General features: G+C 32.8%; 2 protein-coding genes across 2 annotated transcripts; both read right to left on the bottom strand.

Moving 5' to 3' along the window:
• Nucleotides 1-3,517: 3,517 nt before the first annotated feature.
• On the bottom strand, nt 3,518-5,576 carry LOC123199620 (FHA domain-containing protein At4g14490-like). Its single transcript, XM_044614649.1, is given in 3 exon segments — nt 3,518-3,845; nt 3,950-4,243; nt 4,532-5,576. Coding segments are annotated over 3 exon segments (918 nt in total). The 5' UTR covers nt 4,935-5,576; the 3' UTR covers nt 3,518-3,624.
• Nucleotides 5,577-6,658: 1,082 nt separating this feature from the next.
• On the bottom strand, nt 6,659-10,526 carry LOC123198755 (serine/threonine-protein kinase Aurora-3-like). The gene is given in 8 exon segments (XM_044613516.1): nt 6,659-6,893; nt 6,895-6,975; nt 7,070-7,142; nt 7,239-7,453; nt 8,304-8,399; nt 8,506-8,748; nt 8,848-9,167; nt 10,127-10,526. Coding segments are annotated over 7 exon segments (864 nt in total). The 5' UTR covers nt 8,971-9,167; nt 10,127-10,526; the 3' UTR covers nt 6,659-6,860.
• Nucleotides 10,527-16,169: the final 5,643 nt, after the last annotated feature.

Here is a 16,169-nt window from a genome sequence, read left to right as displayed (position 1 = left end):
ACAAAGTAACTTGATGTTTTGCTTGCGTCATTATTGATCTAACTATTCCAATATAGTTCAATTACTCTCCTTTATTACATTAGTTTGTTGTAAAGTTCTTGGAATTATTAGTTACCATACTATATTATTTTCATTACTTAGTTCCTCAAACTTTTTAGAAAAAATACTCAAGACTTTGGTTAGTTCTTAAAACTTTTATTCATTTTGTCTAATTGATTTTCAACCTTAATTATATACAGTGTCTAAAGCAGTGTACTGCTTATGACATATGGGAGATCAATAGACAAAACCGAATCAAGCATAACCATCAATACAAGTAATGAAATATGAGATATCTTCTCAAGCTTTACATTCATAAGAAAATATATACCTAAGTATATAAATTGCAAAGGAAGTCAAACTCTTGTAACTTTGTCAAATAGTTTTCTAGTAGTTTTTCAGCTAGGCAATACACACATGTGGGCAGTTCTATTATGTGAAAGTTCCTAATAAACTTTCATATGCCAATTTATTCAACCCATATTGGCCAACGTACTTTAATTTAGTATGTTATATATTTGTATTCATATTCATACATATAAGAAAAGCACATAATGAAAAACTAACATTATCATAATGAAAGATGATAAACATCATATAACCATTCAATCAACAAACCAAATCTATAGAAATACTTAATGATAAAACACCCCACCCAGAGAAATTCAAATTATACCCTAATTTAAGAAGAACATGTACATTAACCAAAATTCATCGAATATTTAGAGTATATTGGATTTCATGTAGGTATAAGATTCGACCACCTCACAGAACTCATTTAATTATATCCATCCGTTTTACTACAATCCTTGTGTTGTTGCCTACATATATTCAATTTACCTTTTTTGGAATTTGACAGAAATTTATTAAAGATCCTTTATCATGAGCTACTTGGTTGGTGGCTTCTGAGTCCATAATCCACATAGGATAATACTCAGTAAATATCATAGTACTAGAAAATAAAGTTTTATCACTTTATGTTGAAGGAGATAATATCATTTTCAGCTCTGTTCATTCACGGGCGAAATAACTTTCATTGCGTCTATTGTAACAATTCATCTTGTTTTCGTCTCTTTTTTTAATACTTTTGCCATTTTCCCATTTCAATTCCTTGTTCTTGTTCTTTGAGCATTATATGAACTCTTCCCCTATTTGGACTTAAGCCACTCATTTTTTAAACTTGACTCTGTAACATATGCATGAGTACCAAGTCTAGTTACCTTAAAGACATTTGTCCTCTAGTTTTATATGGCAAGAACTAGTAACAAAAGTCCTTATATTCTCATTGTGAGTCATATGCACCTATATACACTCCCACTTTCGGGAAGAGATTGCTTTACTAAATAAACCTATTGTTCATTTGTCAGGTTACGCATAACTGACTTTAGTTTCTAATCATATTTAACATTTAATCAAATTTAACAATCAACTACCTTCATTTGGGGACTCTAGTTCATCCGAACTTTTCAATCAAAACCATATTTATGACATATGCAGTTGAACATTACTAATACTCATATAATAAAGCGTTATTCATGGAACGAGTCAATATATCACATGACGTGAGTCTTGCTTATTATATGCGTGATGTGCGTCCACATTACGTTTGTATAAGACACCATTTGAGTTTCTATCCCTTTGTTAGTCACGACCTTAACATGATTTACAACATCCAAAGTCTTTTGCTCATACAGGATATTATGTATTTTAAATGTCACACATTGGAATTATCTATATTTAGTATCATTCTTATTCAAATCAATCATCATATTTTAGGATGTTATGATTAACTAAATTACAAGACATATATTAGACACAACTTAATCAATACAACCAAATACACATCAATTGTTGCAATTAATCATTAAAATTTAAAATATCTCACATAAGACACAAAATCGAAAGTTTACTATGTTCCCAATCATTTTCTATGGCACAAATATTGGACATTTTAATATTCAATTTAATTGCATCAATATTAATTATGGATGATAATTTCACTAAATTCTACCAATCTTAGAATTCTCATATTTAACATAAAAAAATACGAAACAACAAATGTGTCATTTATTATGACTAGGACCATTTCATCAACCCGTATCATTTTTAGAGTCACTTTGTTCATGATAAAACCTCTATGAAATTTGTGATAGGTCAAATACCTCACATTTTGTTAATTTGGGAATAACGACAAAGTGGTGGATTTTCTCTCGTACATTACTAAGTGTTGCTCTTTGGCAAGTTGCAATGTATTCACTCAATTTCAAAAGTTTCCAAATTCTTGTCTCGAACAAAATCATTAATTATAAGGCTAACAGTCACACATGAATATGATTAAACTATGTACTACCTCTTTTTTAATTAAGAGTGTGCGATAGGTTATATATAGCCTTAACATACACTATTAGAAAATCAGATAATCACATCATATACACAATGTGATGGTTCTTAGTCAATAAACTTGCATGAATTAGAAACATGTACTTTGAAACACCAATATGTGTTTTTGGAAGTCGGAATAAGGTATTACATGTCTTCACACGTCTTAGGACCCATGAAACCCATTTAACATGCAGATCTAAGTGTCACACAATTGCCACACTTCAAAATATGGTTTCATGCACCAAAACGCATCAAAAAGAGTTGTTCACACATTGCCACGAGCCAAAATATGTCCATACATGCCTTCAGATGCCAAATCGATGTTGCACGTGCCTTAATGCACTAAAGTAGTGTCTACAAGTGTCGGAAGTGAGCCACATGAGCCGTCATATGATGGGAGAAGACTATCACGCATTGCCATTTGCTCATGCTCATTGATCAACAATGATTGGTCAAGCTTTGACCATTGACTCGTCAATTGCCCTAGCTAGGCATTGACCAATTTGTAGCCCTCTAGTCAGTCGTTTGTCTCTGACTAACAACGTCCTCCAAAGTTGTCAGATTCCGATGAGAAGGCGACTAGAAAAACACACCTTTTTGGTGTTGGATTTGGTTCTAAATCTGTCGATTCCAACGTTATTTGGACTCGATTCTTAATTTAAAACATGTAAAACAATTCCAAGCAACTATCCAATATGTTTCCGACCATCAATTTCATGCAATTTTGGTCGAATTTAATTTGTGCTCAAAATTCAAATTTAAACAACAATTTTAATCACAAATCCAAAAATTCATATTATAATAATCATATAATACAAAATTTAATTTACAGAAAACATAACATATTCACAACCATGGCTTTGATACCAATGTAGGAAACAATTTAAACATGCTAAACATAACATTCTGTGAATAATGTAAATATAATTACGTGTACCCAGCTTTGAATTTGCAACGAAATCTATTGGAACATGACACGAGGTGTTAATGTGAGTTATTTTCACAACTTCATTTGTCCACGTACTGGATTCCTTTTAGGAGGCAAGAATTACTATGTAATTTTTGGTTCTGTGTGTGGAGAAGAAGAGAAGAAAACTTCTTCTAAAAGATATTACGTAAAAATCACCTTTTGAGGGAAAACAGTTTTGGACTTTAAATAAAAGTCCAATTGTCAATAACTTCTATGCTAACTACCTTTGATAATTAAAGTAAATCGAATCGAATTGATCTATTATAGATAGACCCAAACTGAATACCCACTATCATCTCCTCAATCGCTTCAATTATCTACTTTGGCAAATAAACCTCCATGTAATGAAACCACTCTCCAAGGGTCATTGTCTCCAAATCCCGTAAATCTTCTTTATGTCCGACCTTGCTACTGTTACTCTTTTTGACATCAGTACCACTTACTTCACCCAATTCTACATGTCTTTATCTTCAACGCTATCCCTACTAACCCCTTTAACATCTCCAGCACTTGCCTCTCCCGATTCTTTATTTTCTTTATCTTCAACCCTATTATTACTAATCTCTTTAACATCTCTGCCACTTATTTCTACTAATTTCACTCTCTGGCGGCCTTGCTCTGGTTTCAAATTTTCTCTATCTTCAATTTGAACTTCGCTACTCTCCCGTGGCATTTCCTGGATACCTTTCTTCCTGGTCCTACCATTACGCGTTATTTTGACATCTTTAAAATCTTTGATGTCTTTTTTATCCATAATTTTAACTTCATCACTCTCTGCTGGCACCTGCGCTGCCTCCAAATTATCTGTGCTTTCAGTTTGAACTTCACAACTCTCAGGTGGCATTTCCATCCCTTCGCGTAACTTTTACATCATTCTTTTTAATAGCTTTCATTCTTTCTTTATCAACAATTTGAACTTCATTGCTCTCCGCTGGTTTTTGCTGCAATTTCAACTCCTCTTCCTCTTTAATTTGAACAAGTTTTCTCTGCCGAGGCATTTTCTGTAAAATCTTTCCCTTTCCTCTACCCTGTCTTGTAATCTTAAACCCTTTCCTCTACCCTATCTTGTAATCTTAAACCCTTTCTCCACCGCTCCACACTCAATCAATCCCTCATTCTCCACACACTCTCCATACTTCTAACTCCTAGATCTAGTGGCTCTGGCATTCGCTTGACGAGTTGGATTCCTCCTCGGCTTCACAGATTCCTCGTGGCCGTTTTCCGTCAGTAATTTGATCGAGATCGATGTGTACTCTCCGAGTTTAACGATGTCGTTATCGTGGAGCTCGGCGGCTGTATAAGGGGGGAGTTTGCAGGAGTGGACACTGGTGCCGTTGGAGGAATCCAGACCTTGGATAGTCCATTTCCCATATTCGAATCCGATTATAAGGTGCTTGGAGGAGATTCCGGCGTCCTTTATCGTGACGTTGTTGCTCCGGACAACTCGCCCGATCCGGATGGTGGCTTCGGGTTTAAACTCCAACTTTTCGCCGGAACGTGGGTCTTGGATAAGGATTAGCCTCAAAGTTGGCTTCATCAACATTTTCAAATCAAATTAAAATGAGAAAACGAAATTAGCTTGCGACTGTAAAAATAAGTGAAAAAAAATTAAAAGTAAATAAGAAATCTTGACTTCTCGAACCAGGTAAACTCTGCCGAATTTGCCTTTGCCCAGGGGTTTTCCGATCTTGAAGTCTTGCAAGGACCGTTGTCTCCCAGGATTTTCTCCCGCTTAGGTTTCCGAATTCATTCGTGGAATTTCCGATTTCAGCTGATACTAGATGGTAGTGAAAATGTAATGTAAAAGCAAGAAGAAAAAGAAAAACACTCTTAATTACACCACTCAATCGACCGAGTAAGATTTGAATGAAAGAAGAAAGCCTAAGTCTAGAAATATTAAAAGGGAGAAGAAGAAATCTGTATATTCCTCTGACTTTCTATAAAATGAATCAAAAAGGATTACACACAAAATGTTTTCAATTTATACAAAGTGAAAAGCTGATTTGGCAATCCAAGTACAAAGCAAACCAAAGCCATCTATCTTGAGTTGAGAATGTGGAATATCAGCCTGCGTATGGGTTTTATACTAACGGAATATAGAAACAGAGAAATTTAGCTCATATCAATGCCAACTTATTCTTTCTTTTTTAATTGTTAGTATTGGGCTTCTTGGTATGAATTTTTTTTTTTTGTTAGTAGTGATTTTTTAATCTCTTGTTCAGGAGAAGGTGGTGGCGGTGAACCCCACAAGAGTGAGGAGAAAGGATCAAAAAAGGATTTGATTAAAGATGGGAAGGGTGAGTTTACACCTGGCCGGTTGATTGAGTTTCAACAACAAAATCTCATCTTCAAGCGCATGAAAGATAGCCTTCCTGTTCCTGTTCATCTATTTGGATATCCATTGTTGGCTCTTTATTTTGGTGGTATATATAAACAATTGGTGTTTGAAGATATGTATGTGTCAAATATTTGACCTTGGACTTCTGAGTTTAGTACCTAGTTTATTGTATGTGAGAAACTTTGCGAGTTTTCTAATTCAATTGTTTATGGGTTTGGTGAAAGCAAACGATAGGCAGTTGGTTCAGTGAATTAAGTGCAAATTCTGAATTCCGGGTTTGTTTATAAATTTGTTATTGTTTTCTGTTGTACCGAAGAATTTGATACAACCTTTCTACAAATTTCCTTTAATGTTTCACTTGCAGAAAAGGAACATGATGGATTCAGAACAAGGAAAAGACGCAAAGAAATGGAGGTGTATTTAGAATGTAATTCCATAATCACAAGTAATGTGAGCGGCACATTCACGGAGGCCACCAGCATTCGATTGTTTTATATTTACTGTTTGCAATACAATATTGTTATATGAAATTGAATTGACTTGAGAGATAAATCAGTAGATAATTATTTTTAAAGTCATTGTAATTTAAAATTTGTCAATCAATGTAAATAAAGGTCAAATCCTTGTATATCGGAGATCCAAATTATAGAAGATTTCATCTAATGCTTGCTAACAGGACCAAAAGCAATAATCTGTTTGCATTAATTCATCTGCCGCCCATAATTCCAAAGCTTTTTGGCCATAAAAACATAGTAAAAGAGACATCTCATAGGTGTCATGACGTCAGTCTAACACTGAAGGTCTCCGGTTTGAGTCCAGGGGACGTCATTTTTCTTGTACATTTGTAAATTCCTTCCATTTTAGATACAATATGCAGAAAGCAGTTTAACAGGCTTGAACTAAACTAAAACAGAAATATAATAGTATGATACAGACAATATTCTGAATGGTTATATTCCACAATGAAATACGAAAAAACCAAAGCAATTTGGCCCTTGGACAAACAGTTAAGCATCTATATACAAAAGCTCTGGTTTTCACAAGCACTACAAAATTTAAGTTCAACATTACCTCGTAGAGTGAGATTAAAACTTAAAAGATACAACAAAAATATAGAATGAGATTAGAACTTTAAAGACCCAACAAATTGCAGATACCCTTAGTGGGGCTCCGCATTCTTGATTATCCAAGGGTGGTCCAAAATCTTCTGAAGAGAGAGTCTCTTTGAGGAGTCCTTCACCAGAAGCTGCAAAAGTTTTCAGGAACACAATCTAAGTCGTTCAGCATCAAACTTTTTTCCAACTCCATATCACTGTGGTAATAGAAGAGGACATGCTTACCTGGTTGATGAGATTTTTCGCATCTGATGAGATGCTAGGAGTGGAAGGAAAGATCAGGTCAACATTCACAATCCTGTTTGACAAAATTTAATTTTCTTGTATGATTAAAACCCACTCACAATATACATTAATCCAACCTAAATTAAGCATACTCATAACCTTCTTTGACCTTTTGAATGTGTCATTTTGAGTCTCAGCCTCAAATGGAGGGACACCATAGAGGAACTCATAGCAAAGAATACCCAATGTCCAATTATCAACTGAATAATCATGAGCCTTGTTCTCCACCATTTCTGGTGCTAAATAATCCAATGTTCCACACATCGTGTTTCTCTTGCTTTTTGACTGTACTGACCATCCAAAGTCGGCAATTTTTAATCGACCCTACATATTAAACACATTTACACATAAATCTAAATCTGAGAGGAAATTCATTGATGAATGTGATGAAATTGCAGGTTAAGCAAAATAACTAAATCATAAGTATAGCAGGCTGTTTATGTCTCTACTTTCAGAATTTTACAAACAAAACCATGAATAAGGACTGGACCACAGGACTGCATCCTAAGGTTTAGGAACAGCCAAGGATGAGGTTATACACAGAAAAATAAACTACTATCAGCTTAACAATCCTTAAACCGCCCATATAATTCTGGTGCACAAGCATGCAACATTAAGCAAATGTGGGGGCTAATCCATAATTATGCACCTGCCAGACTGAAGTTTGATTACGAGTTGCTGTTTCCTAACAATAATCAACACATACATGATACACCCGTCAGACGCTGGTTTGACAAGGATTTCAAATTATTATTTTCTAAAGTATTAATATTTGCTATAACAAAGACCACTAGTAAATTAAATATAATCTAAGGATTTGCTTTGAGTTTCACATAAAGATCTTTAACTCAAAATGTGAGTGCTAAGTTATGAGATTTACAGTCATTTATCCGTGACAATTTTACTATCACTAGAAATTATTCATAGAATAATTATTTGGCTTTTTTGTAAGAAATATTCAACGACTACCAGAATAGAATCTGCTAGCAATCTCACTGATAACTTATCAAAATTCTCCATGTTGACCCAACTAGTATCCTTTTAACAATCTGGCTAACCAAATCACTCAAATATTGTTTAAGTCCAAAAAAGTGTGTTGCTTCAAATTTGATATTAAAACTGACAACATGCAGTGAAATTACACGAAAAGAAAATAAAGGTTCCCAAAGTATACCTCATGATCCAGCAACAAATTTTCTGGCTTAATGTCTCTATGAATCACATGCTTCTCATGACAGTATGCCAGGGCACGAGTGAGACTTGCAATGTACTGAAAAATAAAAAAAGTGAAAATTATATATGATATCAAAACAAAAAAATTTAAGTGAAAAACATAAAATGAAAAAGAAAATTAAAAAAGATCCTCTAAGTAATACCGTCGCGGCTTGCTTTTCGGTGAAATGACCTTTCTTCCTGAGCTCTCTGTAAAGCTCACCGCCATGAGCATACTCAAGAATCATGAATATTCGCTCATCATCATGAAACCAACCATAGAGGCGTAGTATATTAGGGTGAACTAGACCTGTTTGAATTTCCATCTCTCTTCTCAATTGATGATGAATTCTGTACTTTTCTATCTGTTCTTTGAATATTATCTTCAATGCTACTATGTATTTGCTCTATACTCAACAAAAATTTCCGATCATATTAAAATGACAAACGAAATTAGCTTGAAGCCAGAAAAATACGTGAAAGAAGACTAAAAGTAAGTAAGAAACCTTGACTTCTCGGGCTAGGTAAACTCTGCCGAATTTGCCTTTGCCCAGGGGCCTTCCGATCTCGAAGTCCTGCAAGGACCATTGTCTCCCAGGATTATCTCCCGCTTCAATTTGCAAATTCATTCGTGGAAATTCCGAATTTCGGCTGATTCTAGGTTGGGAATTCTTGGGTTAGGGACCAGAGATGAAACGCTAACCCTTGCAAATTCAAACTTTAAAATGACCCAATTTGGGTGGACCAATTTGGGTGGAAAGACCATTCTACCCTTGTTAAAAATATAAGCAACTCTAACTTGCACAAAAGCTCTAAGTTTATCAACCTATAAAAAATGAAAACGACAATTGAGAAATAATGCATTTTCTTAGAAAATATAAGAACGGAAACGTGGAAAAACATATAAATATTAAAAATATAGAATTTTTTTTTATAAATACAAAATTTTTATAAAAAATACTGCAACTTACCAGTTTGCTTTCAGCTTCCAAAAATTATTGTTTTCTCACAAAACATGGCAACAACTTACAAAATTCAATCATATAATAGAATTGTCACTTCCAGCTTCCAGCTTACCAGTTTTACATAGTGCTCATGTAACAGTTTTACATTAAGCCTACAAGTGACATAAGAAGAATGGTCACTTCCAGCCTACCAGCAGATTGAAAAATGGTACTGGAATAGAATATAACAACATTTACTACTCCACTAATCTGCTGATATATAAGCAATCCAATTCCAATTTGCAGGATCAATCAGTTACCACAATCAAGTTAAGGTATTAAAGAATGTCAATGGTCAAGCCAAATTGTATCAGTACCAAAGAAATATAATGTTAATAGTTCTTCCATTTAGATCACGTGAATTTATATTACGGGGAAACAAAATCAAATAAATACTAACCGTTAAAAAAGCAAAGGAACTCAATGCATAATACCCAAATCAGAATCAAAACAATTGATCACACTAACACTTCACTGAACCAACAACCAGAAAAACAAAAACTCTCACATGGGTAAAACCAAGCCAAAAATAAATGTACATTATCATATTTAGATTTTATGCAAATATTTCTCACCAAACCAAATGCAAAGAAGCTGCAACCATGAAAACAGTCATCAGGAACCTTAAATTCACTGGCTCAAAATGACACAAACGGAAAAACAAGTACTAACTACGAAAGAGAAGGAAAAAAATATGCAGTCTCTCTACAGCGCACATATTCTCAGATTCTAAATCGGATGAAAATTTCGAATTTCTCAATCGGATTGAAGAAGAACGTACAGATACCATGCACTGATGAAGACGACTGTTCTAGACTTCACTGAAAGTTTGAAACGCCGGAGAGGAGGGTAGTTCACATCGTCGATGCACTGATGAAGCCCAAGTGTCGAACAGATCGTAGATGCACTAACGAAACGCCCGTGAGGAGAGGAGTAAGGATAGGCTGTAGATATTTGGGAATGCAGAGTGAATAAAGAATCGAATACGATTCCTTATTTTTTATCCGTTATGCAACGCGTTTCCGTGTTTCCTGGTTATCAACCTCCAAGCCGGAAATTGCGAAACGAGCAGATAGAGGAAAAATCTAAATTGCCAGCGGCCACACTCGAAGAAGAGAAGAAGCTTTTAACGGAGCACGAGGACAAGGAAAAATATTTCAGTGTTTGATGGTGAGCGGGGCATCGTTGTCTTTTCATGTCATGCGTTTAGGTTTGAACTTCGAAAGTTAGCCGTTTTCGTCAGGATATTCTCTTTGAACTTTGGCCTTTCAAATTTATTTGAATTTATAGACTGCCGCCACGAATTAATCGCACTGTGTTGCTACAATTATTTTCAGACCCATTGGCTGGATAAATTTTTTAAGCCCATTGAGCCGAACAAGGAGCCCATCAGGATATGGAAATGATTTTTTTCCCACCCAAGGTTTGTTCTATCGACAGTTCCATATGTTGATTTTAAATTTTCAAAATGTCACTCATCATTCAATTCTGTTAGTACTTTTGTTAATTTAAGATTTAAATTACTAATTTACCTTTCTTCAATATATTTACCAAACAATAAAATTATGTATTCCTATTTTAAATATACAAATAGATACATACTTAACTGTGTCATTATGTGATTATATGATTTTAAAATAGGAATAAAATAACACACAATCACATAATAATAAATTTAAATATATATATTTATATATTCAAAATATATGCGTATAATATTGTTCATTTATCAAAACCCTTCGTTAATTAATATAGTTTAAATTCTTAATTTTGTTGATTAATTGTATAATTGAATATATATTATTGATTTACTCTTGTACATGTAATACAAAATTACCTCTTTTATCGAAATTGAATTTTAAATAATAATCTACCAATGTAATTTTCCAGTATTATAGGTCAAATATTTGAACTTAATTGCTTTATACTTATTTATAGTAGAGTTTCTTGTAAACCAAATATTTTTAGTGGTTGACCCATTTCCGTCTGTGTAATTCCAATTTAAGTCCTTGAAACTAGGGAGCCAAAATAGTGTTAAGCGTTTCTCTGCTAATTGAACATATTAGGTCTAGGTCCACTCATAACAGATTAACTTGACTTGGATGCATAAACCACTAAAGGATAGTTGAACACTTACAAAACACACACATTATCACCCCCACCCCTCCCTCCCCCCCTCCAAAAAGAGAAAAAAGAAAGGAAGCAAAATGCAATTTACAGAAGAAAAGTTTTTTTTTTCTTCTCCCAAGAACCAGAACACAAAAACAATGTCTCCCGAATATACAAAATAGAATGGCAATGTAGGAATGCAAATAGCGATGTGGAAATGATTAACATTGAAACCTTGGATCACTAATCGGATTGCATTCATCATCAACACGAATTGAATTCCAAATTTGGGTACGCTTTATGTTTGTTGTAATTTACAGAATGACATGTTTAATATTTCCTATATTGATATTAGAGCCTAGGGTTGATGAACTGTTGTTGTTCTGTGAATAATTTTTCTGAAATTTTGGATTAATTGTGAAATTTTGATAAAATTTGAATTTTGGGTATGAATTAAATTCGACCAAATTGCATGAAATTGAACTTGGAAACATGTTCAAATTGTTGCCTAGAATTGTATTGCTTGATTAGAAATAAAAATCATGTTTAAAACAACCCTAAATCAACAAATCTGAGGCAAAACCAGAGATAAAAACTATGACCTTCAAGTTGTCATTTTGTCAGATTCTAACAATGTTGATGCCAAAAAATGCTACACCTATAATTGTTGGTGTGAGTTCTTTCAAATCCTCAAACTTTCATGGCCGATTATTGGTAGAAATCAATGAATTGGATGATGATTGTATTAGGATTCTTCGATTGCATCATAGGTCTAATCTAGTCGGGAAAACCTGATTACCTAGCCCATTTGGTCAACGAGTTACCCCAAACCCGTTGGTTAACAAGTCAACCCGTTAAATCAACTAAGTGACCTAAATTGATTAACACTCGAGATGATCGGTCAATAGTCATCAGTCTTAGTCAATGATCACTTGTCATGGTCAGCGTGGTCAATAGCTAGTCATTGATCAACGATATATTAATGGTTGGTCTTCTTGGTGCCTAGTGGTAGGTATGGCTCATCTTTAGCACATGAAGGCACATGCACACACTATTTTGGTGCATGAAAGCACATAGGGACATTATTTCGGTGCATGGGACCATATTTTGGCTATTTTTGACACGTCAGAGCTAGTGAATACTCTCTTCTGGTACGTGGCAACTATTTGATACTCGGATCAAAGCATAGAACAAATTCTATGGGTCCTACAAGCATAAAAGTTAGTAATACCTCATTTCAGCTCATGAAAACACATATTAGCATTTCAAAACACATGTTTTTAATTCATGTGAACTTGTTGACTAGTTACTATTACATTATGTATAAGATATGACTATCTGATAATTTAATGGTGCATGTTTGGATTTTATATATATATATATATATATATATATATATATATATATATATATATATATATATATATATGTATGTATATATATATATATGTATGTATGTATGTATCTATGTATGTATGTATGTATCTATATATATATACATATATATATATATATATATATATATATATATATATATACATATATATATATACACATATATATATATATATATATATATATATATATATATATATATATATATATATATATATATATGTATGTATGTATGTATGTATGTTAGGGATGGCAACAGGGAGGGGATATCAATCTCTGTCCTCGTCCCTGTCCCCGTGGGGAAAAATCCCTTCTCCATACTCGTAAATATAAATTTTAATTCCTTCCTATATTTCAATAAATAAAATAAATCATACTTTTCCAAAATATCACTTGTTACAAGAGCTATAAAATATTCATTGTTATTTTAGTTCAAATACAAAGTTTTTACAAAATTTAACAATATGCAATAATCAATTTCTTCATTAGTAGCTCTTCATATTGATATCATCATTAATTCTTCATATTGATACAAAGCAACATTTTAAAAACTAACCTGCAATAATCAATTTTAAAAGAAAAATTAATTTAAAAGCAGCTTACATAGGAAATACTAACAAATTTGTAATTAAAAATATTAAACTAATTAAAATATACTAGAAATTATTATATTAATATATTAGATTTAGGGGTGGGGTGGGGTGGGGTGAGATGAGGTGAGGTGAGGTGAGGTGAGGTGGGGAGGGGAGGGGAGGGGCGAGGACATATGTATCCTCGTGCCCGATTACGGGGATTTTTTTCATCCCTATCCCCACTTTTTTTCTTATTTTTATCGGGGAATCCCTTCCCCATTAAGGTCAGGGAGGGTCGAGGCCCCTAAAGTCGGGCCCAAATTGCCATCCTTAATGTATGTATGTATGTATGTGTATTCAATAAAAGATTTAGACCTAAAAATAAGTCGTATTCTTTTAATTGGAAAATAGATGATATATTGTCTAATTATATTTATGCATGACTATTAGACTCCTACATTAAAGGATCTTATTTGAGACAAGAATATGAAAATTTTTGGGACTATGTAGATACATTACAACTTGCTAGAGGGCAACATGTTGTAATGATTGTAAGAAAATCTACCTCTTTATCGTTATTCCCTAATTAATGAAATGCGAGATTTTGATCTATTGCAAATTACATAGAAACTTTATCATGGATAAAGTGACTCAAAGACTTACACGAGAGAAGGATATGACCCTAGTCATATTAGTAATGTATTTGTTGTATCACATATTATATGTTAAATGTAGGAATTTTGAGATTGATAAAATTTAATGAAATTCTCATCCAGGATTAGAATTGGTTCAATTGGATTGAATTTTAAAATGTTAAACATTTGAGTTATAGAAGATGATTAAAAATATAATAAACTTTTGATTTTATGCTTTATATGAGATATTTTAAATTTTTAATGTTCAATTGTGACAATTGATGTGTATTTTAATTGAATTAATAAAGTTATGTATGTTATGTCTCTGTGATTTGATTAACCATGAGATCCTAGAATATAATGACTAATTTGAATTAGGATGAGAAATTGAATAGGAAAAATAATAAAGTATGACATTTAAAGATACAATATATTCTATATGAGCAAAAGGCTTTGGAGGTTGTAAATCAGGTTATGATAGAGTGATAACTGATTGAAGAGAGAAACCTAAATAGTGTCTTACACAAATGTGATATGGACGCATATCACACATGTAAGAAGAAAGACACACTTCATATGGTATCTTAGTCAGTTCCATGAATGACAGTTTGGTATATAAGTATTAGTAACATTCAACTACATATGTCATACGTATGGTTTTGAAAGAAAAGGTTTTGAAGAAGTGTAGCCCCCAAATAAAGATAATTGACTGTCAAATTTGACACATATAAGAAAGTCCACAACAAGTTAATGAAATAACATTTGAGAGATATGTCAAATATGATTATAGAGTTGAAGTCAGTTGGGTAAAACTTGAGAAATGAACAACATGTTCATACAATAAAATAATCTCTTCTCAGAAGTAAGAGTATATGAAGATGCATATGACCCATAATAAGAATATAAAGACATTTATTAATGTTATTCCCTATATTGCGCTAAAAGACAAGTGTTTTAAGGTAGTTGAACCAAATGTTTATGCATAAGTTGCAAAGCTGAGTTCCTAAAGGTTTTACAACTTCAAACATAAGTACCACAAGTCCAAGAAAGGAGAGAAGATCGTACAAGACTTAAAGAGCAAGAACAATAAATTAAAATAAAATAGTGGCAAATGTACTAGAAGAAGAGATAAAACTAAGATGATTTATTGCAATTGTAGTAATGAGGGTTATTTTGCACGTGAATACATAATGTTGAAAATGATATTGTCTCATGCTACATAAAATGATAAAACTTTAGTTTCTAATACTGTACAATTAACTGAGACTTATTTTATGTAGACTATAGACTTAGGTATCATAACCAAGTAGCTCATGACAAAGGAGATTTTGTGTAATTTTTTTGAATCCTAAAGAAAACGAGATAGATTTACATAAGCAACAATGCAAGGGTTATAATAAAAGGGATAGAAATGTGCAAATTAGTTTTGTAAGGTGGTTAAATCATATACCTACATAAAGTTTAATATACTCCATATATTTGATAAATCTTGGTTATAGTACTTGTTCTACTTAAACTAGGAAATAGTTTGAATTTCTCTAGAAGCTCTATCAATATATATATATAACTGAAGTGGTTTATATGGATTTGTTTGTTGTTGAATGGTTTTATGGGTTTAGACACCCTTCATTATGATAATAATAATGCTATTTTTTCATTATTTGCTACTCCTAAAGTATGGATGTGACTACAAATATTTGACATACTAGATTATGACATATTGGCCAAAATGGAATGAGAAAGATTAGCTTATGAAAGTTTATTAAGAAATTTCACATAACTTGAACTGTTTATATGTGAGCATTATCTAACTAGAAAACTACTAGAAAACCATTTAATAAAACTGTAAGAGCTTAACTTCCTTTGTAATTTATATACTCAGGTAAATGTGCTCATATGAATGAAAAGTTAGATATGGTGTCTTATATTTCATTACTTTTATAGATTACAATATTCAATTCGGTCTTGTGTATTTGATCTTTTATAAGTCAGAAGTAGTAAACTGCTTTAAACACTATATTAATGAAGTTGAAAATCAATTAGATGACAGGACATAAGTTTTAAGAACTAATCGAAGTCTTGAGTGTGTTGTCTGAAAAGTTTAAGGAACTAT

The sequence above is a fragment of the Mangifera indica genome, chromosome 16 (assembly GCF_011075055.1).
Source record: "Mangifera indica cultivar Alphonso chromosome 16, CATAS_Mindica_2.1, whole genome shotgun sequence".
NCBI classification, from domain to species: domain Eukaryota; kingdom Viridiplantae; phylum Streptophyta; class Magnoliopsida; order Sapindales; family Anacardiaceae; genus Mangifera; species Mangifera indica.
This window is presented reverse-complemented; position numbering and strand designations above follow the sequence as displayed.